The 21,341-nt window shown below is 43.5% G+C and overlaps 2 protein-coding genes across 6 annotated transcripts in view; both read left to right on the top strand.

Annotated features, from left to right (window-relative positions):
• Nucleotides 1-3,829: 3,829 nt before the first annotated feature.
• On the top strand, nucleotides 3,830-11,179 carry LOC5508702 (CSC1-like protein ERD4). The gene is made up of 12 exons (XM_032377491.2): nucleotides 3,830-4,555; nucleotides 4,913-4,966; nucleotides 5,062-5,154; nucleotides 5,224-5,319; nucleotides 5,626-5,828; nucleotides 6,496-6,626; nucleotides 7,215-7,303; nucleotides 7,418-7,504; nucleotides 7,776-8,060; nucleotides 8,480-8,661; nucleotides 9,122-9,332; nucleotides 10,551-11,179. The coding sequence occupies exons 1-12, from the start codon at nucleotides 3,947-3,949 to the stop codon at nucleotides 10,731-10,733; spliced, it is 2,223 nt and encodes a 740-aa protein (XP_032233382.2). The 5' UTR covers nucleotides 3,830-3,946; the 3' UTR covers nucleotides 10,734-11,179.
• Nucleotides 11,180-11,688: 509 nt separating this feature from the next.
• The window catches only part of LOC5508703 (E3 ubiquitin-protein ligase HERC2), a 67,928-nt gene continuing 58,275 nt past the window's right edge, over nucleotides 11,689-21,341 (top strand). For 3 of the 5 annotated variants that reach the window (XM_048733275.1, XM_048733276.1, XM_048733274.1), the window contains exons 1-11: nucleotides 11,689-12,027; nucleotides 13,167-13,717; nucleotides 14,182-14,442; nucleotides 14,702-14,984; nucleotides 16,810-16,980; nucleotides 17,787-17,987; nucleotides 18,397-18,551; nucleotides 19,047-19,192; nucleotides 19,541-19,826; nucleotides 19,902-20,175; nucleotides 20,863-21,066. In XM_048733275.1, the coding sequence (XP_048589232.1) occupies nucleotides 11,947-12,027; nucleotides 13,167-13,717; nucleotides 14,182-14,442; nucleotides 14,702-14,984; nucleotides 16,810-16,980; nucleotides 17,787-17,987; nucleotides 18,397-18,551; nucleotides 19,047-19,192; nucleotides 19,541-19,826; nucleotides 19,902-20,175; nucleotides 20,863-21,066 (2,613 nt within the window). In that variant the 5' untranslated portion in view covers nucleotides 11,689-11,946. The other 2 variants (XM_048733277.1, XM_048733278.1) reach the window with 2 other exon arrangements.

The raw sequence follows: 21,341 nt of genomic DNA, 5'->3' as shown, positions 1-21,341 counted from the left end.
CAAGCACCCCGACCTCTTCGGACCCCAAGCCGCTTCGGGCCGCCACTCGTACCCAGGCCTCTTGTGGCGCCACTCTCCATACCTCGGATTTCGCTCCACGAGCCTCATACCACTGGGCACCGCCTTTGCGTATATGGCATCTGTGCACACTCGGAGGACGTCTTCGCGAGGGATCCGCCTCAACATGCGTCGCAACGCTATGTTTGTGTACGCCAAGACGAAGGCCCTGATGTGGTACCATTGTGAGCGCCGGACTCCGTCTTTGTATTGGATCAGATAAGCCCCGTCGGCATGCTCGAAGTTAAGTAAGTGGTCGGTGCCCGCAAGGAGGTTTGTCAGATACGCGGCTTCTTCACGGTCGCGGACTACGATCGAGGACTCGTCGCCATGGCGAGCGCACTTGCCTACGAAACGGACAGCGAGATCTCGACCCTGCGAGTCTTCGCCGCCGGGGCCGGAGTGGGGGAACTTGATGGAGTCCTTTTTTCCGACGCTATACAACACCTCCCTCGCCGCGGCCATGGCGAGGTCACCCGAGTCTAGCAGGTCCTTGAGCTCTGGCGTGGTGATCCAGCCCTCGTTTTGTTCCAAGTGCTGCCCTACCCTCCCGGAAGTGAAGGGATGGCAGGCCTCAGAGAACCCCCACTCGGTCAACTGAATGGCCCCGGTCAGTTGAAGAACCTCGCTCAATGGCCGTCCCGCAACATCCGCGATACGATACACGTTCGTAGGGAAGCCGTATTTCCGTACCAGATCAATGGTGTCCGAGGCGCCGCCGAAGACACTGTCCTCGCATTTTAGGTACGCCGCATGCATGTCGATGTGCACATGAGGCTGCGCCCCTAAGTTATCCTCGCTATTCCACACTTTGGACTCAACCTGCGCCTCTCGCCAGACGTCCCTGTATTTAAGAGGCGTTGGCCTGATGTTCTCTCTTTGGGTCCACTTCTTGAAGCGATACCCTATTGCGCCGCCCATCGAGTGCGTAGCCTCGATGTACTCTTGGTAGGCTGGGTGATCATCAGGGAGCCATTGAGGATCATGTCCAGTCTCGTCTGTAAACGCCCTGTCGATAGCCCATCCGTCTTGTCCCGATCGGTACAGTTTGCCTTCGTGCGTGACTATAACACGCCCACACAGCCAGACCCTCGTGCTTCTGAGGATCGCCCTGTTTATGAAGCGGATGAGCACCTCTCGCACCTTCGCCTCGTGCGTTTTTGCGGCGGCATTGGTAGCGCGAGGCGCTGCCTCCCCCTGACATAGCGAACGAAGCTCCCTCTCAGCCTCGAAGTCTAGGCCGTGGACGCTCGCGATCGCAGGTGGTTCGGTCGGAAGCTCCGCCCAGGCGTGGTTATTGTGGCAAGGGATAGTGATCCTCGTCTTAGTCCCGTACTTCCCCGAGTCCCACAGGACGTTACCCAGGGCGTCCACGGCTACTAGCTTTACCTCGAGCTTCCTTTCCATCTCAAAATGGTCTTCTTTGGTGCATCCCGTGGTGGCTAGCTTCTTGTCAAACCGCTTGAGGATCTTGTCTCGTGTCTTGGTTAGACCAAGGGAGCGCGAGGTGCCGCGATTCCTCAAGAAGTCGGCAACATAGCTCACAACACAGTTAACGAAGGCGTCACTCCCCTCTCGCACAAACATTGGCCCAGGCTCACCATTTTGCTCAGGTAAAGGGCGAAGCTCGTATCTCACGTAGACGAGGTACTCTCGCCCTTTCTCCCAAATACCCGCATCGATGCCTTCCAGGGCGCCGACTGCGATTTGGCCCCCCCTTTGACTAACGACCCACCGATCTTGTGCTCCGAGCGCCCTTCCTCCTCTGTGATTGGCGCCAATGTCTCTGCGGGGGCCTTACCAACGACCGTGAAGAGCCTGTAACGCCGGTCGGGGTCTACCATCTCGAGCACCAGCGGAAGCACTGCGTTCGCCCGCAGAGACTCTCGCTCGTGCGAGACCCACCACACCGAGCCGTCGTCATTAATATCAGGCCCCCGCACAACCGGTTTTTCAGCAATCACACCTGTTCCACCAAGATCTCGCATCTCCTGGTAAACACTGGCGCTTATGTCTTGGCCCCGTAGAGTGGCATCCACGCTTGGGAACCGAAGATGGGCGCCGCCGACGAAGAGAGAGTAGTACGTCTCGGGGTCTAAGCTCTCTGGGCCCTCTTGCCGCCGTCCCGGCAGCAGAGGGCCGAACTCGCGCCAGACCTCCTCCGTCCACACCCTCTCCGGTACGAGCGGCTTAAGCAGCCTGTGTTTGACATCGTCGGGGATGTCCTCGTCCAGGATGTTCTGGACCAGCCCTGCCAGTACGGCGGGCGCCTCTTTGTCACGCATGCTATCGAGAATCTCCTCTATGTGGGCGTCCATGTTCGGGCACACCTTGAGCCACCCAGTCTCTAACTGAGAGTTTGGGTATGCCCTGCGCCACCCAGTCTCTAATTGACCGCACCGCGGGCCGCGATGTCAGACAGGACGAGTGCGAACCATTTCCGAGCGCGCCTCTCGATGCCACGCATCCTCTGCCCTTTACGATTCGCTCCGCAGGGGCGGCACAGCCGCGTCTCCGACTGAGTCCCTATGCCGCAGACCCTGCACGGCACGGGGAGGGGGCTGCCCTTACGGAGCCTTTGGAGGTGCACCTTGCAGTAGGTGTCCATGCACCTCCGGCCGCACGGGTTTGCGTGGCCGATCTTTAGCCACCCGCAGTAATCTTTTCCGCACCTCATCCTTCGAACGCTCGGCATACCACAGGACAGACGGATGTCTAATTGCAAGTCCAACGCCTAATTAATTATTTATGCACGCGAAACACCTGCAGCCCTAATTAGTTATTCATGCACGCGAAACAACTGCGGCCCTAATCGATTATTCATGTACGCGAAATCGTTTTGGCCTACATTAGCTTTTGCCGATTGTTTATGTATGTGAAATCGTTTTGGCCTACATTAGCTTTTGCCGTTTGTTTATGTACGTGAAATCGATTTGGCCTACATTAGCAATCGCCCCGTACGCGAAATCGATTTGGCCTACATAAACAATCGCCAAAAGCTTATGTACGTGAAATCGATTCGGCCTACATTAGCAATCGCCGATTGTTTACGTACGTGAAACATTATACGCTTGATATATAGAGACGGGGCTGGAGGGCTCGGAGGGGCGATTCACGCCTCCCAGGCCTAAGACGGGAGACGGGGCTGGGAGGCCCGGAGGGGCGATCCACGCCTCCCACTAGTTTCTCTGAAACCCCCTGGTCCCCCCCCCCCCGCCTTTCTCTCACAAGGGTCTGCCGAAAGTTTTATTAGGTTTCCCCTTTCGTGGCTGTAAGCTGACAGCAATTAGGAGCGGGAGTTTATTTGGTACTTGCAATTACTTCCAGCGAAATACCCGAGGCTGAATGCGGTGGATGACGAGGCCGGCCAAAATTCTTTCTTGTAGTGCTCGTAAATATGCTCCCTCATATGCTCGCACAATAAGTATGTTGTGCAGGTCTTCTTGGACCTGCTGTCGTTAAAAGCGCGGGAACAAATCGCGGCTTATGGAGGTTTAGCCCGCGAAAGGCGTGCAAGATACCCATGATGCGTAGCGGTCAGGCATTTTCTATTTTCCATTTACCTTATGTCAAACTTAATTGAAATAGGTGTATATTACCCAACGCATAACTTTAGTCTTACCGTATAGGTGCTGGCTAATATATGCAGCTGGGCGCTTCAGTGTTTTTTCACCCGCGCCCACATGCGAGCTTGTCGCGTAGTCGCGAGGCCGGTTGACGACAACCTTTTCGATCAGAAGCAGCCCAGCCTCTCACTTAAGCGCCGCGAAAAAGCTGTGCCATGTCAGCGGCTGCCCCAACCAAGATGGCGGAAGAAGATCTTGAAGTACCTGGTTCCTAAATAATTCCTTTTTCTTCCCTCACGAAAAACGTGAAATCTCGATTAACAATGCCTCTATCCTCCGACAAATCCTTACTTGGCAATGAAACTAAGGATACTCTCCCATCAGACAGTACTGACGTATTCCTGGTCTCGCTTGGGCTGAATGCAGGAATTGCGGTGGTGATTTTGTCGTTGTTCTCGCATTTGAGGACACGAATAAAGCGCCTTTACGCCCCGAGACTTATTCTCCTTGACACCATGTTTCCTCTTGGTAAACTTCCAAACTCTTCTTTCGCGTGGATCATGCCAGCATTCATGGCAAACGACGATGATATTTTCTTCTACTCTGGCATCGACGCGTTTGTGTACATTCGATTCATGAAACTCTGTTTCAAGATCTCTTTGATACTTCTGCCTTATGGGATAGCTGTACTATTACCGTTAAACCACTATGGTGGAATGGACGCTACGGGTCTTGATAAGCTCACCATGTCAAATATCAAGGAAAGGTCACCAAAATTGTGGGCACACTTGGTGGCGGTGTGGGGGTACACTCTTGTCATATGCTATCTCCTGTATGAGGAGTGGAGAGTTTATGTGCTCTACAGGCAGGAACATCTGTCTAAAGGGTTACGCAGCCAGTATACTGTTTTTGTGAGTGAGCTACCAACTCAGGTATGATAGGAGAGAGGGCAATTTGGGTTTTAGGGGATGGACTGGAAAGGGCTGGTGCCTAGAAGAAAGAGGGGGGGGGATGGTGTTGCAAGGTGAGGTTACTAGAGAGGTTGTGGGGGAGGGGGAAAGGTGTGCCACCTAGAAAGAAGCCTGAGAGTGAGCGAGTAAGAGAGTGTTAAGGTGGAAGGTGTTGTTGCAAAAGTTGGTGTCTAAGATAGGGGAAAGGTGACTTGCACACCCAAGAACCCAAGATCCATTAGTGCAAATTGCCTATTGGTAGGGGTGATGCCAAACATTGGCTCAAACAAGCACTTCCTCATTTTGGTTGGCTCAAACAAACACTTTCTCCATTTGCAGCTACAAGATGAAGACAGTATGAAAGCTTATGTTGAAAAACTTTTTCCTGGGCAGGTAGGTATATATTATATATTTGATATATAGCTTCTATTTGTGTCATTCTGTATCTGTTATTACCATTTATTTTGTTACACTTTTCTTTTTTAAAGGTTGAAGATGTGACCATTGTTGAGGATTTGTCAATATGGAAAAAGATGATTAAACTCCATGACAAATTAGTTCTCAAGCAGGAGAAGGCTCAGGTAAAAACTTGCACTATAAAACTAAGGAATGATTTGAATCTGGTCAATGATTTATAATGTTTTTGGCAGTTCAACATGGAATGTACTGGAGAGCGACCTTCTCATACATTAAATCTATGTGGAGACGAAATTGACTCATTGACCTTCTATGAAGATCAATTACAGGTAATAATCTCCAGCAGAAGATGTTAGTATTTAGCCATTATCATGTGGCTGTGGTGGGGGGAGGGGCGGGGAGCTTATCCCAAGTAGTCTGAATTTCACAAAGGACATATGGAATAAATCAATGTCAATGTCACTTTCCCCAGCAAATATACAAACAAGTCTCTGCACCAGAAAACATAAACTTAACTTGCTTAATCAAGGCCATAGACCTGCCTTGGTATATATTATAGTCAGGCCTGTTTTACCCTAACATGGATTCAACCTGTAGCACTGAAGACAATTGTGTCTTTATGATTTTTCCAAAAGAAATTACAAGTTCAGCTGGAAGAGGAGATGAACAAGAAGCACTGCATTCTTCCCTGTGCATTTGTAGTCTTCAAATCCTTGAAAGCAGCCAACATTGCAGCCCAGTGTCTGTGGGATAATGTGTCTATGAAGGTCAATGTTGAGCCAGCCCCTGATGTCAAGGCGGTCATCTGGGGAAACCTCAGCATTGGGTTTCTGAACAGGTGATTGCCTACAGGCCAAAACAAAACAGCCATGATCTCTCACAGGAAAATATATATCAAAGATATACTTTATAACACTTTATTTTGCTGTCACTTTAATTTCGTCATTTTAAAAAATTGTCCCAAAAATTTGGAGGCGTGAAAATTAAGTGAATACACAAAAAGCCTTGGTGAAATAATATCTGTTTGATAAGCTTCATACAAACACCTTGTTTATTGAGTCCTCTGATGTAAAAATAGTACTGAAAGGGGTTGAGTTGGGCAATTCTAAACTGTATTTATAGATTTTTGGGGAACTAAATTTAGGCCATTCATTCAGTTTCTTACAGTTTTGCTTGTTTTTATTGTCCCAAAATCGTAAAATCGCCAAAATAAAGTGATCTTGTTTTTACAAAAACAGCGAAATCGTGAAAATAATCTCAAAATTGCAAAATTTTAACATCTTGAAAAGTAATAGTAATAGCTCTTTTCACCTTAAATCCCTCCTTAGAAACCAGATAAGAGCTAGAAATATAGCAATATCAACTTTATTTTTCTTTCCTTCCAAACGTGATACTTAGGTTATGTTAGGTTAAGCTTAAAAGGATTGCTGAGAAATCACTAGCTTTTACATTTTGAACTAGAATCTGAGGCTTTCATAACAACTATTCTTCTTTTCATCTTGTAGGCAGCTCCGTACTGTCTTAGTCTGGCTGTTCTTGTTTTTCCTTGTGTTCTTCTGGACTATTCCAACAAGCTTTGTCTCCTCACTTATAGCACTCGACAACTTGAGAAAACTTGTTCCATTCCTTGGTGACTGTAAGTATGGTTGAAGCATTAGATGTTGTGAGAATATTATAACGGCCAACAATTATCTTTTCCCACTTAATAGTAACTGAATCTTATTCCCAGTCCATAAGTACCCATCATTTGTGATCTATTTGATAATAACTGAATCTTATTTCCAGTTGATAAGTACCCATCATTTGTGATCTATTTGATAATAAATGAATCTTATTTCCAGTCGATAAGTACCCATCATTTGTGATCTATTTGGTAATAATTGAATCTTATTTCCAGTCGATAAGTACCCATCATTTGTGATCTATTTTGTAATAATTGAATCTTATTTCCAGTCGATAAGTACCCATCATTTGTGATCTATTTAATTATAACTGAATCTTATTTCCAGTCGATAAGTACCCATCATTTGTGATCTATATAATAACTGAATCTTATTTCCAGTCGATAAGTACCCATCATTTGTGATCTATTTGGTAATAATTGAATCTTATTTCCAGTAGATAAGTACCCATCATTTGTGATCTATATAATAACTGAATCTTATTTCCAGTAGATAAGTACCCATCATTTGTGATCTATTTAATAACTGAATCTTATTTCCAGTCGATAAGTACCCGTCATTTGTGAGGCTGTTCATCAAAGGCTTTTTATCAAGTATTGCCCTGTGGTTGTTCTACCTTATTCTGCCCTGGGTAAGTAATGTTATATATTATGCATTTTAAGATTATCATGGCTGTAGCACAAGAAATGTGACCCACATAATTGTTCTCTAATACAGTTAAAAATCTATTTGGTATTTGTTGCAGCTTGTGCGTTTATTGACCACTCTTGAGGGTGTTCGCTCAAAGTCTGAAGTAGATGAGTTGGTTCTTGGTAGACTTTTTGTATTTAAGGTATGCAATCCCAAAAAAGGCTGTACTCAAGGAGATTCTAAAGTATGCTATAAACACAGTTTTAAAGTGGCGGCGGCGTAGCCAGGATTTTTAACAGGAGGGGGCCACAAAGGCCCTTTGAAGGCATTTTCTCCTACGATAAGGTCTCATATATAAACTGTATTTTTGGCTGTTAGAAGGGGGGGCCCGGACCCCCTGGGCCACACCCCTGGCTACACCCCTGACCCTACTAAACTCACTACTACTCACAACTACATATTTATATTTGCAGGCAGTCAACCAGTTCTTGTTCCTGTCCCTGGCTGGCTCTGCACTAAACAAACTCAGGGAGATGATTGACGCGCCAAAGGAGATCCCTGATTTTTTGGCCACCACTCTTCCCTCCCAGTCCACCTTCTTTATCTCCCTCATCATGCTCTATGCCCTTCCATTCTACAGTCTGGAGCTCCTGCAGCTCTTCCCACTGATTCTATGGCCATTTGCGAAGTGTTCTCAGCGCACTCCAAGAGAAGAGAAGGAGTCATGGAGGCCATCTTCTCTACCTTATGATCAAATGGTTAAATAATTATCCCTTATTTTCTTTTTTTTATTTTTGTTTTCATTTATGTTTGGTTCATTTTCTTCATGGCAGGCGCATACATAGGGGGTGTGTAGGATGCACATGCACCCCCCACCCCCCACCCCCCAACTATTGATGCCCAAAAAGTGGCTCATTTCTTTTTTTAAAGAATCTTCAAATACTACTTTTTCCACATGATACCTATGACTGACACCCTCCCTCAGCTAATCTGGGGTATGGGCCTGAATTGCCTGTTTCTCATACCTCATATATAACTCATTTTGTATGAGGTATAGAGCTTAAGGTACAACAAATGATTTCCATAGAGGACTATGTGTAAGCCACTGGCTCGTGAACTGCTTCGCATAGGTGGTAATAGTTCTTCTATGTTCTAAGGGTTGTTGGTCTCTCTGCAGTATTCAGATCACCTTCTCATGTTTATGGTTGGCCTGTCCTACTCCGTTCTGGCTCCTCTTATCTCACCCTTTGTGGTGATGTACTTTGGCTTTGGCTGTGTAGTCTGGACATACCAGGTGTTGTGTGTCTATATCCCTACTCACAGCACGGGCGGTAAGCTTTGGCCAGTCATATTTAACAGGTTAGTGTTTCAGTGTCATTGCACATTATAGATATTAGGGGGCCTCTTTGTCCTTGCAAAAAAAACCCTGAAGTTCGAAATTATATGGCTTTCAGAATAATAATTGTGTGTAGACGCTGTCATATACACCTATTGTCTTAACGCGCAGTGCTTCATAAGTATTAAGTAAATGAGTATACCTAAGTGGGATATTAAGTGTAAATAAAAACAAATCCAGTCTCGTTTTTGCACCTGTAAACATTGACATGGTTTTCAAAGACCGGGATTCTGCTATTCACCCACGTTACCCATGAGACATGCAGGGTATAGCACATGAATTCTTAAGGACAACCTAATTTGAAAAACGTATATTATACCTGTTACTGTTATGGGTAACAATTCAATGGTTGTATTGATTTCTCATACATTGATTTAAGACATTGATTTCTCATATTGATTCAAGACATTGATTCTCCCCTAGAATGGTTGCAAGTCTCATCATTTTCCATCTTCTGATGATCGGCATATTCGGACTCAAAGAAAACTTCACTATTGCCCTGTTAGTCCTTCCACTCCCAGTCATCACCAGTGTCTTCTATTACTTCATGCAGCAGTATTACTATGAACCATCACGGTTCCTGTCCCAGGAGATGGCCAGTGGTCTCAGCGAAGCTAGTCCCAGGGTACTACAAGTAAGTGTCCACACTAGAGTCGACTCCAGTAAGTACAAGTCTTGTACTGTATCCTGACTAAAGCCGAAGCTAGCTCCAGTAAGTACAAGTCTTGTACTGTATCCTGACTAAAGCCGAAGCTAGCTCCAGTAAGTACAAGTCTTGTACTGTATCCTGACTAAAGCTAAATCTAGCTCCAGTAAGTACAAGTCTTGTACTGTATCCACACTAAAGCTGAAGCTAGCTCCAGTAAGTACAAGTCTTGTACTGTATCCTGACTAAAGCTGAAGCTAGCTCCAGTAAGTACAAGTCTTGTACTGTATCCTGACTAAAGCCGAAGCTAGCTCCAGTAAGTACAAGTCCTGTACTGTATCCTGACTAAAGCTGAAGCTAGCTCCAGTAAGTACAAGTCTTGTACTGTATCCTGACTAAAGCTGAAGCTAACTCCAGTAAGTACAAGTCTTGTACTGTATCCTGACTAAAGCTGAAGCTAGCTCCAGTAAGTACAAGTCTTGTACTGTATCCTGACTAAAGCCGAAGCTAGTCCCAGGGTACTACAAGTAAGTATTAGTCTTGTACTTTATCCACACTAGACACGAAGCTACTCATCCATTCATTATTTAGCTCACAGATACTTTAATGCAATGTTCATGATTTGGCTCACGGATGCTTTACTGTAATGTTTATTATCCTGTGAATTATTTCCAACTGCTTTCTGGCTACTGTCATCTAAATTTTGATAATTACATTTGGTGCTTTTTAATTGGTCAGGGCCTTGTTGGTGTGACGGAAACCATTTCAGTGCTGTCCAATGAAAACAATTCAATTATTTTTTATGACGAAAGCCAGGATGGGATTTCGCTTTCTGGTAGATTTGCACGTTATTGAAAACCACAGTAATGTCAATGTTTATTGCCGCATTCACAATTTGACTAACAGAGCTTTTAGTTTACACATTCAAATGTTGGCTAACAAAGTCTTATACTTTAATTGGTCTTTGCCGCATTCACATGTTGGCTAACAGACCCTTATAGTTTATTGGTCTTTGCCGCATTCACATGTTGGCTAACAGAGCCTAATAGTTTATTGGTGTTTGCCACATAAACATGTTGGCTAACGGAGTCTTATACTTTAATTGGTGTTTGCCGCATAAACATGTTGGCTAACAGAGCCTTATAGTTTACTGGTGTTCGCAACATTCAAATGTTGGCTAACTTAGCCTTTTTTATGTGTGTTTAGGAGGCTGTGCAGGGCTATGTGCGTAACAACCGCTTACCGACAGTCTTTGGGCTCAGCACAGACAATGCAAGTGAACGGGATCAGCTTGAATACGAAGAGATACAAACCCAAAATGAGCGCACTCGACTTGTCCCCTCCCCTCCAAGGTTGCAAGAAGAGCGGGTGGACCTAGTTGTTCTGTAAAACTACCTCCTTTTCTCCTTTCTGATTGCCGCAGAAATGCTTTTATGATCCAGCCCTTCCTCGCATGTCTGCTTATAGCTATTCTGCAGTCTATCTCTTTTGTCCGTTTTTTTCTAGATAGTGTAGGGCAGATCTAGGTTTTTACTCCGGAGGGGGGGGGGGGGGGGGTCATCTAAGCGTTGCGTCTCCGTTGTCTTCCTTTGTGTGGGTATATTTCTGGTAATTCCCCTTTTTTACCTTATGAAGTGTAGTTTAGATATAAGCCATTATGTGGCGCAAGACTGCCATAATAATTTATGTATAATATTGGAGGTAAAAAATTAGTTCTAAAAATTAACCAGAAATCTACCAAATAGATGAATATTGTACTATTTTGTAGCAACAGGGGTCCATAAATGAGACCCTGGTAGCTATCAAAGCGTAATAAATAATATAATGATAATAAACTGTGAGTGCTTTGACAGGGCTGGGGTAGATAAGGGAGGAGTGTTCATTAAATCTTTTAGGGGGGAGGGAGGTCCTTAATGTTCTAAACACCCGAAGGGTCAAAATCCCGGAGACGAAGCTATAACTCTTTAGTCTTAGCGCCAAGCCTGCTGCGCTGACGCAAACTAAGGCTAAGTTCAAACGTATCATCGGCTAATGTTAAAGGTATCATCCGTGAGCCGTATTCAATCCAAATATATGCAAATGAAGATGAAACAATCGACTTGATTGAATAATACGACCTTTGAACCAAGCCATATAATATCTTTGTTTCACTACCTTGCAACGTCCTTTATGCCCAAAACAATGCGAATTTGAATTAGGGGAATGACGCACCTTGCTTAACGCTGTTAATCATTATTTACGATTCAACTTCACTTTTTTTTATTTACACAAAATAAGAGCTACTGCTTTCGCACTGTTTCTGTGTACGGGATTCCTGTGGTTGAGAATAAATAGCGTGCTATGAAGTATATTGCTTTGTACCACGTGACCTACTATATTTTCAGATCTGACGGCAAAGTGAACCAGCAGAAAAAACGACCGGGAAATCTGCGTTATATTGCAAATAGGAAGGGACCGAGCTCACAACATTAGCTGTAGCAGTCCTGTGTATTAACTGTTCTGTCTTACAAAATTTGTCCTTCAAATGTGCTCGTAGATATCATCGTTGGCTCGGAATGTGTTTTATAGGACTCTATACGACCATCATAATCACAGCTGAACTATGCCGAATCTAAATAACCCGGTTTTCTCACTTTGTCCACAAATACGACTAGATGAAAAGTGGATTAAAACAGACATACAGGTAAGAATAATTTTTAATCGTAATGTTTATCTGCGCAAGTTTGTCTCTGTCTCAGACAGTTTCTAGTTGGTTATTATTTTAAAAAATGTGGCTCGCCACTGTCTGACGTCTTTCAGGTGTGATTTTTAACCATTTCCATACATGGTCTGTGTTTCTTCTGTTAAAAAATAATTCAAATGCTGTTTAGTCTAGTAACTCATCATCTTACGATATTTGTCCTTTGAATTCTCATAATTTGAATTCTCATAATAAATCATTACATTTCAAATTACAGTAGCAATAAAGATTCCACAGTAACACCAAGTCAGACGATATATTGTGGTCGTCACCCCTATATTCTACTAGAACCCCCCCCCCCCCAACTCACATTTCTTCCATGAAAACTAAACATTACTGAATCCAGATACTGAGCACTATCAAGGCGATAGATAATCTTCAAACTTGCCTAGTAATGTGTGTGATGGAAATGTTTTCACTGTCAAAATATCACCTTTGCCACTCTTCAAAATCAGACAATGGATTTAGGAGATTCCCTTGTTTAAATAAGGTTGCAATCGGAAAATCCATGTGTTGTAATCCTCAGTGGTTTATGGGTTACATACAGATGGCTGAATACTGGTCTCTGTAAATGTTAACAGCACATTATGAATGCTGCAGCTTTACAACCCTTGGTTTGTTTTTACACAGGTTAATTTGCTCATGAATTTGATTCTCAATTCTCATATTCTCAAGTGCAACCATATTTTAAATAGGTGTATAAATTGTGTTTCAATAAACTCTATGCTACTTTGGCAAAAGACAAAAATTTTTTTACCCCTTTGGGGGAGAGTTAAAAAATTGCTTTGGAAAATCTTAGTGGATTTAAATCACTTTAAGACCTATATGGTCTCAAACTCCACTGGTTTGCCTATGAATTATCCCAGAAAAGCATGGTTTTCATTACCCTAATGAAGGCCCACAGAATTTCTTTTATCTCTTGAATTAACTGCTGAAACTATTCAGCAAAACATAAGTTAAACTTTACATACATTTTTATTACTACATTTTTTCCCTTTTTTAATATTTGTCTTGGTAGTCATGCATCTTACTTTTGTTAGTTTGTAAACAGATTTTAATAATCATTTTGAATTCCCTTGCAGAATGCGTTTTCACCTGATGGGCTGAAAAGACTGTGGAATGAGCTTGTTAAAGATGGAGAAATCCCCATCAGGCCCTCCAATATCAAGTTGAATAGCGCTGGGGTCCCGGCGCACAAGGGGGATACTGGTCGCTACTACTGTGGCCGCCAGGTACTATCCTGCTCTTGTTGTGATGGATTCTGTGGCACAAGCAATGGCTGTAACTGCCCACCATGTCAGAAACTCGACCAGGAGGAGCGGGAAATGAAAGAAGAGGAACAGCAGTTACCAGTTGCTGGTCCAATCATGGATTCCTGGACGTGGGGGGAGCAGCCTCCCGCTAGCCAGCTCCAGGAGGCCTTGCAGGCACTGGTGTTTGAACAGCATGAGCTAGCTAGCCAGGCCGCTGGGACAACACTCTCGGCAATGAGACTAAGGCAGAGACTGGCCATACTCGGGCGCTACTTTATAGCTCTTTCACGGCACCACGAGCAAGATGAGAGTGGTGCTAGCAAGAAGACTAAGACAGAGGAAGGCAAGCAGATTGGCCTTTTGAGAAAGAAAAGCTCCAGGTAATCACTTTTTCTCAAACCTTATCTTTTCAACAAAAGGCACAGTATCTAAATGAGAATCATTGATGGAACAGTAGGCAGAGCATCACTCTGTATAGCCTCTGCCCCTCTTTCCACTGGGTTCTGGGTTTGATTTCCCAACGGGAGTTTGTTGGTTCTTGCCTTTGCTCCTAGTGTTTTTCTCAGGGCTCATTTTGGTTTTTCTACCTCATCAAATTTACCTTGCCCATTTAAAGCCATTACATTTTTTCAGCCAAATTAGGTATAGTAACTTTTACATCAAACCTATTATGCTAGGAAGCATTTCTTACTGCCTGTTATACAACTTTTTGGGTCCTGTAACTCACGTGTAGCCTTCATTGTATTTTCTGTTAGTTTACATATGTCCAGTTTCAGAATCATTGTAGCCAATTTATTAACACATGGAAAACGGTAAAATGTATTTATTGTGTAAATCATTTCAGAAGCACTCTAGGTAAAGACCAGGCCTCCCTCGGCCTTGCCAGGATAGGGGCACGTGCTGCCCTCTCATTTGCATTTGCATTTCTGCGGCGGGCGTGGCGTTCAGGAGAAGACTCGGACCTCTGCCAGGAGCTGCTGGAAGAAGCGCTTGAAGCTTTACAAGATCTGCCAGAGGCAACACTGTTTGAGGAGTCAACAGTTTCCCCTGTCTGGTTAGAAGTGGTTGAGAGGGCGACAAAGTTCTTGAGATCTGTGGTAGCTGGGTATGTATAGCAACGACAATATTCTTGTTAATTAAGTCAGTTCTTGTTGTACAGCATTATGTAGATTATTATTTGTAATGATGCTTATTTTAGCTCCTTTATTTGATAACCACAAAGCAATGTATTAGGTCGGATAATATAAATTCTCACAGTGTAATTTTATTTCAGATTGGTGTAAGTACTGTATTTGCACCAAACTTTGTAGAATTTGCACCAAACTAGTAGTAGGACTTGTTGATCCCTTGTTACTATTCCCCAGGAAAGGCAGTGAGGACCGTGTGTACTGCAAACCCTTGGATGCTGTCCCTATCTGTGATCAGCACGTCGCCCTTGGTATCCTGATGGAACTGGCAGTCCAGCGCGGCACTCTCCAGTCCATGCTAGAGGCAGTGCTTCTGCTGCTGGAACTTTGGGACAGTGGTCAGGACAATGATACTGATGCTTGCTTTACTAGTGCTCCCCTGGTGGGACTTCTCAAGAGATTCCAGGATATACCAAGTGCACCTCATAAAACTTTAGAGTTTAGCAAGTTATCTGATGAGGTACTCACCCTATACCTAGAGCACACTGCACACTAGTGACTAACGACATAGCAACATAGGTGCGCATACTCTTCTAAGCCTAACAAAACGACAGGGATAATGACATAAAAGAAAAAAACATTTTTTTCTCTTATGTTGTTATGTTCATGTCATTATGCTTTTGGATTATGTAAAAATGTTGGAACATTCACATTTGAACATATGAAGGGGGGACGTTGGGGGGTGCTCAATACCGCACAAAATTCCTGAAAATACCGCATTACTGCACACAAAAAATCGAGAATACATCATACCGCATACAGAAAATAGTTGTTCGTAAAACAAGCGTATGGTACGAACTGTAGCGATTACTAAGCTCTAAAAGTCACTCTGCATCGCAAACGTGATAAAACTTCGTAGAAAACTCGTGATGTTTACCGTATATAAAGTTAAAAGTCCTAATAACCCCTGACCTTAGGTGTGTTTTTTCTCTTACTTCGAATACGTTCTTCCGTTTGTCAAATCTGCATTTCGTCACGAGAAACAATAATATTTTTACCTTCGACATGCTGCTTGACTGCTTTGATAGGGTTTCCGTTGCGATAAGATATACTGGAGGTGAATATGTTTATTCGTGAAAGGGTGATTGTTTATAAATCAATGTCGACAATGTCAAATTTTTAGCACCGTCATAGTTTTCTTCAATTTAGCCTTGCTTTTAATGTTTATAATTGAAGTCTAGTCACGGCGGAGTCATCTAGAAAAAAGTCAAGACAGGTACCGGTTGTTGATTCTAACGGCTCTTCCAAACGGCGACCTTGTGCCAAACAGGAAGGTGGTTGATGTTCCTATTTCGCCATGGAGTCCCTGGTCTGAAGTAGTAGATTCATCCTGTCCATCTTCGTCACTGCTCTCATCATACTCATCCTCCTCGACCTCCTCCTCGCTGCCTTTACTTTTATACCTTGCGTTATTCGAAATATTCTATGCAGCCTGAAGATCCTCTCGAAACAAATACACCAAATGCCAACACGGGGGCGGTAGAGGTCACAGGAATCAAGTACCTATCAAGCCATAAGCTGATAAGAACGTTTTGTGATTGGTTGTTGAAAGAAATATTTTATTGCCTAGGGTATGGGCGGAAATGACGAACGTGTCCGGCCGTATGTCTGTGGTTTTTATTACATATTACACACGTCTTTATGCAGTTTCTCTAAAGAATCTCTAAATAATCTAAATACACAATCCCGCGCACAGCAGAACGACAAAAATCACGCAATACCGCGGTTTGAAAAGCAAAAATCTCGCACACCGTAGGGTTCACGAATACTGCATCACCGCATGTGTGAAACTTTTTTACCGCAATACCGCGTAAAAATAACGCCGACACCGCAAACCCCAACAAACATAAGGAAGCACGCACCTATGTCGTTATAACAACCCCAAACAATGCACAAGGCATTACAGTACTTCCATGTGCCTATCTGTCTGTCTCTCTGACTTGTCTATGTCTGTCGTCCATCTGTCTAAAACGTTTTTTTGCCTAAAAGGGATATGACAAAAAAAGGATTTTGGTCAGCTCGTATAAAGGATACAGAAATATATAGAGGATAAAGTGTACCTTTTTTTGAGTTCCCCAATAGATTGTGCTTCTACTGCTTGTTTTTGCACATTCCTTTTTTTTATTGTTTTCTCAGTCATAATCAAAGCGTGCTCTCTCCATTATGCTCTCATTATGATTTTAAATTGTCTCATCTGTCCTCAATGTACTGTATGTTTTTTAATATTATTTATTATCTATTATAATCAAAACATGTTCATTAAATCATCTGTTTTGCTGTGACAGAGTCTGCCATCTGGGGCCCCACAAGTGAGCCCAGTAGAGTCATTCCTGCGCTATCTTGACCTTCCTGAGGATGAATCAGAGTTTGTCGAGCTGCAGTATGCTGCTGTGGTACTTATCTCTCATCTAGACAGGCTTGCTGTGCCGTATACACCCCCATCATCTAAACAAAAGGTGAGTACTCATCTCTCTTCTAGGCAGGCTTGCTGTGGTGTATACTTCCCCATCATCTAAACAAAAGGTGAGTACTCATTTATCATCTAGGCAGGCTTGCTGTGGTGTATACTCTCCCATCATCTAAACAAAAGGTGAGTACTCACCTCTCATCTAGACAGGCTTGCTGTGGCGTATACTCCCCCATCATCTAAACAAAAGGTGAGTACTCACCTCTCATCTAGACAGGCTTGCTGTGGTGTATACTCCCCCATCATCTAAACAAAAGGTGAGTACTCATTTATCATCTAGGCAGGCTTGCTGTGCCATATATTCCCCCTTTATCTAAGCAAAAGGTCAGTTCTCATCTCTCATAAAAAGGTTCAGTACTTAGCTGGGCCCTTTATACTATCATTGTTGTTTTGTTTGTTTGTTTCAAATATGATCAAACCAGCTCTGATAATCCATGGTAAAACCAGCTTAAGCATCAAGAAAGGGATGTAGCAGGCCTTGATATATTGTTGGGGCACAGACATTAAGAAAACTGGATAAGGGGGATTATACCCATACTGTTTTAAAATACTCCTATGGCCTTGAAGAATCTTTCTATATATTGTTCTATTAAAAGACACACTAGTAAGGGTTAGTGTTTGTTTATTTGTGGGGTATCTTAATTTTTGAAATACCTGCTTGTACTTCCATTTTGAAGAGAAATTATTGAATAGCAATAATTAGCAATAATTAGCAATTATTTTAGTAGCATCTTAGTTTAGTTTAGTTTGAGTGGATTTTATTTTTCCTATTGATAATGATATTGTTATTCTAAGGTTTCCAACATGGTGCTTATGCAAGAAGTGTTTGGCTTCGGCTGGTTAAACTGGGGTAACACTGGCCACACGGCAGGTCCTATCACACTTGCCGACTTAGTGGAGTTGGGTGTGCAACAGATCAGTTGTGCTGAGAGGTCACTTGTGGTGTTGACTAGGGCGGGGAAAGTTTACATGCAAGCCTATTCCCATGAAGGACAGGTATATACTGTACATTGTCATTCATACTGTAGGTGGTGGACAAGGGGGCAGTACCCCTACCCCAATGCATTTTAAGATGTATAACCCGCTGTATATGTACATAGCTTTTCACAAAATTGCCTTTCTGAATTTGTCTTAAGCCCTTTCCCCCATCCCTGACACATTGGCCAGCCTGCCACCCCCGTCATTATGTACTGCTAAACCTTACACATCGTTAAACACACAATGTATGATAAAAAATGGAGTACCAGGATCAGATTTAGCCCCCAAAATGCACAGTAATATCTACATAGATCCTGGAGCCACCCCTGAAGTGTCTGTATTAAATGTAACAATATTCCAGTGACTGTTGTAAAACACGTCTTTTGTACAGAACATGTCATAATATGTTGCTTTGTTCATGTTTCAGCCCCCAGCTGAGTTGGAGTGCTTGTCCAGGAAATGTGAAATAGTCCAAGTTGTGACCCACACTGATGGTAAACACTTCCTGGCCCTGACCAGGGAGGGGGAGGTCTACTCTTGGGGATCTGGTGATGGTGGCAAGCTTGGCCATGGTGATACCAGGTACATTATTCGTACAGAAAGAATGTGGTCTATTACTGTATGTCATTTTAATTTCAGCCCTCATTTCAAAATTCTATTAAAAGTATTAAAAGTGCTGCAATACATCTGTTGGGCAGGCAGAGATAGAAAGTTGAGATAGATTAACCACTATATTTTCAAAAGCTGGAACACAACAAGACAAAAATATATTTGATGTTTTGAAGTGTGCATAATTTATGAAATAAGAGATTTTTAGAAGTTCCTGATTCTCATAATTTTTATAATGGTCAGAGAGCATTATGGAACGCCAAAAAATGCCAAATAATAAACAACTTACTAACCTTGATTGTTTGGTCATGCCAGGAAATATCCACCTCACAAAACCTGGGTTGATAAAGCCTCACAAGAAGCCTCTGATATTTTCCTGCATGACCTCACTATCAATTAGTATGTAGGTACAGTAGTACCCAACACTTGTGAAGTCATATCATGATATTGTATTGGTTTATTCCCCAGCCCACGTGAGGAGCCTACCCTTGTCACTGGACTGGCAGGCAAGCAGGTGATACGGATCTCATGTGGAAGCACCCACAGTGCTGCAGTGACGTCTGAAGGAGAGCTGTACACCTGGGGGAGAGGCAACTATGGGCGACTAGGGCATGGTAATGTATGGCTTGGTCATTGATGATGCTTATGTTTTGGGTACTCTGTTTTGTTTCTTTGCTCTTTTTGTTTTTGTTTAGAGTAACCCCAGCAATGAACTTTCAATGCTTGTGTCATTGGATATACCAAAGATAAGAGAATAAGAGAAAAAGAGAGTTTAACAAATTGCCATTAAGAATGTTGGATACTTCCTTACAAAGCTGCAGTTAGGGGGTAAACCTTAGTAATTATTTGTTGGGAGGGGGATGTCATTTTGTTTCTATAAGCCTTTGTAAAATTCTGGCTCTACTAAGGCATAATCTGCCCTACCTCACCCTAAGCTTCTTTCTATATTCCCACCCCATCAGGAAGCAGTGAAGACCAGCTTGTCCCAGTGTTGGTGAGTGGCTTGAGAGGACATCACATCATTGATGTGGCCTGTGGTAGCGGCGACGCCCACACCCTGGCAGCAGCCGATGATGGGACTGTGTGGTCATGGGGCGATGGGGACTATGGCAAACTAGGGCGTGGTGGTAGTGACGGGTGCAAGAATCCTAAATCTATAGAGAGGCTCCAGGGACTGGGCGTTTGCAAGGTGTACTGTGGTGCCCAGTTCTCTCTAGCCTTGACGCGCGATGGATCTGTGTGGACTTGGTAAGCGACTCTTTAGATACTGTATCATGTGTAAATCTGAAAACCTGACTCTTGTCATTATCTTTATTCTATCAGGGGTAAGGGCGAGGGCTTCCGTCTGGGTCACGGCACAGAGGACCATGTCCGGCACCCCAAGCTGGTTGAAGCGCTTGATGGCAAGCATGTCGTGGATGTGTCTGTTGGCTCCATCCATTGCTTGGCTTTGACTGACGCAGGTGAAGTGTACTGCTGGGGACGTAATGATCAGGGCCAGCTTGGAGACATCGACTGCCAAATCAGGCCAGAGCCAACCTTGGTATCTGGACTGGCCAGCAAGGGAATTGTGGGTATTGCGTGTGGACCAGCACAGGTGAGATCATTGGCTTTTACTACCCACTGTAGGGAAGCTACCTACAATCTTTTACAAAAGTAATGGGACACTTTCCCTCCCCCTTCCTCAATGTTGGAGGGCAAATGATCACCTTGCTACTGCTTGTGTTTTGAGCTGAAAAATCGCCTCTAACCAATATTAATCGGGGGGAGAGGGTTGGCGGTTGTTCGTATGGGAAGTGTCCCACTTACTTTTGTTGAGGATTGTAGGTTCCCTCACAACTGCTCTGGACTCGTCATGCTAGCCTTTGCATGCACTGCCTAGCGTGAATAGTCAAGAATTGCCATTAGGGAGACTGTATGGAAGCTAGTCTTGTTTCCTTTTATTTGTAGTTATTCCCTTTCCTGAAGAAGTTAAAGGTTTAACCTCTGATAATCTTAAATTTATGTTATCGATTAGATGATTTATGATATGTGTAGTATGACTAAAGCAGCTCCTTTTTTTTAGTAAGAATTTGAAAGAAAAACCCAACTCAGAATACCACAATATGTACATGCAATATTTGAGTTTGGCAAAATCCTCTGAATACTGTAGATGTGTCCTCGATGTTTCTAGTACTTTGAAGGGCTTAGTCTGGTCTTAGGAATCAACTGATAACTTATAGCAGAAGCCTGATTGCTAGCTAGGGTGGTCTGTAAGAAACCACTTTTGTCATTTCCATTCTAGAGTTTTGCATGGTCGTGTGCTGGACAGTGGAGTGTCGGTACTCGACTGCAATTTTGCGTGGATGTGTGTAAGCGCACGTTTGAACACCTGGACGCACTGCTCCGACGAGTGAGCGAGGACCTCACAGGCTCCCAGGACTGGCCCCCACCCCCTCAGGAGAAAGAGTGTATCGCAGTTTCTGCCCTTAACTTGCTCCGTCTGCAGGTGAAGTGAACATCATTTTTTGTGTACCTTAAACTACTTAAGGTCTTGGTAAAGGTTAACGACGTGTCTGCAGGAAAAAAATATTGCCGCACTGCAATTTTCACTACATGTACAAACTACATATCAAATAAAAGATAAAAGATTGAATTATCTCCTGCAAGTTTTATTTTTGCAATAACTAATTCCTCAATTATTTTATAAAGTATTATGTTTGTCAACAAAGACACTGCAGACATTTTGAAATTATTTAAAGTATAAAAAACATCAACTGAATC

Source organism: Nematostella vectensis, chromosome 10, assembly GCF_932526225.1.
Source record: "Nematostella vectensis chromosome 10, jaNemVect1.1, whole genome shotgun sequence".
Classification (NCBI taxonomy): domain Eukaryota; kingdom Metazoa; phylum Cnidaria; class Anthozoa; order Actiniaria; family Edwardsiidae; genus Nematostella; species Nematostella vectensis.
Note: the sequence above shows the minus strand (reverse complement) of the source record. Positions and strands in the feature narration are given on the sequence as shown.

What these genes read in the sequence shown, in the direction of transcription:
- LOC5508702 (XM_032377491.2), top strand. Translation starts at nt 3,947, where the DNA reads ATGCCTCTATCCTCCGACAAATCCTTACTTGGCAATGAAACTAAGGAT. An exon ending in TGAGTGAGCTACCAACTCAG is followed by an intron (nt 4,556 to 4,912) that starts GTATGATAGGAG and finishes CTCCATTTGCAG; the next exon opens with CTACAAGATGAAGACAGTAT. An exon ending in TCTACCTTATTCTGCCCTGG is followed by an intron (nt 7,304 to 7,417) that starts GTAAGTAATGTT and finishes TATTTGTTGCAG; the next exon opens with CTTGTGCGTTTATTGACCAC.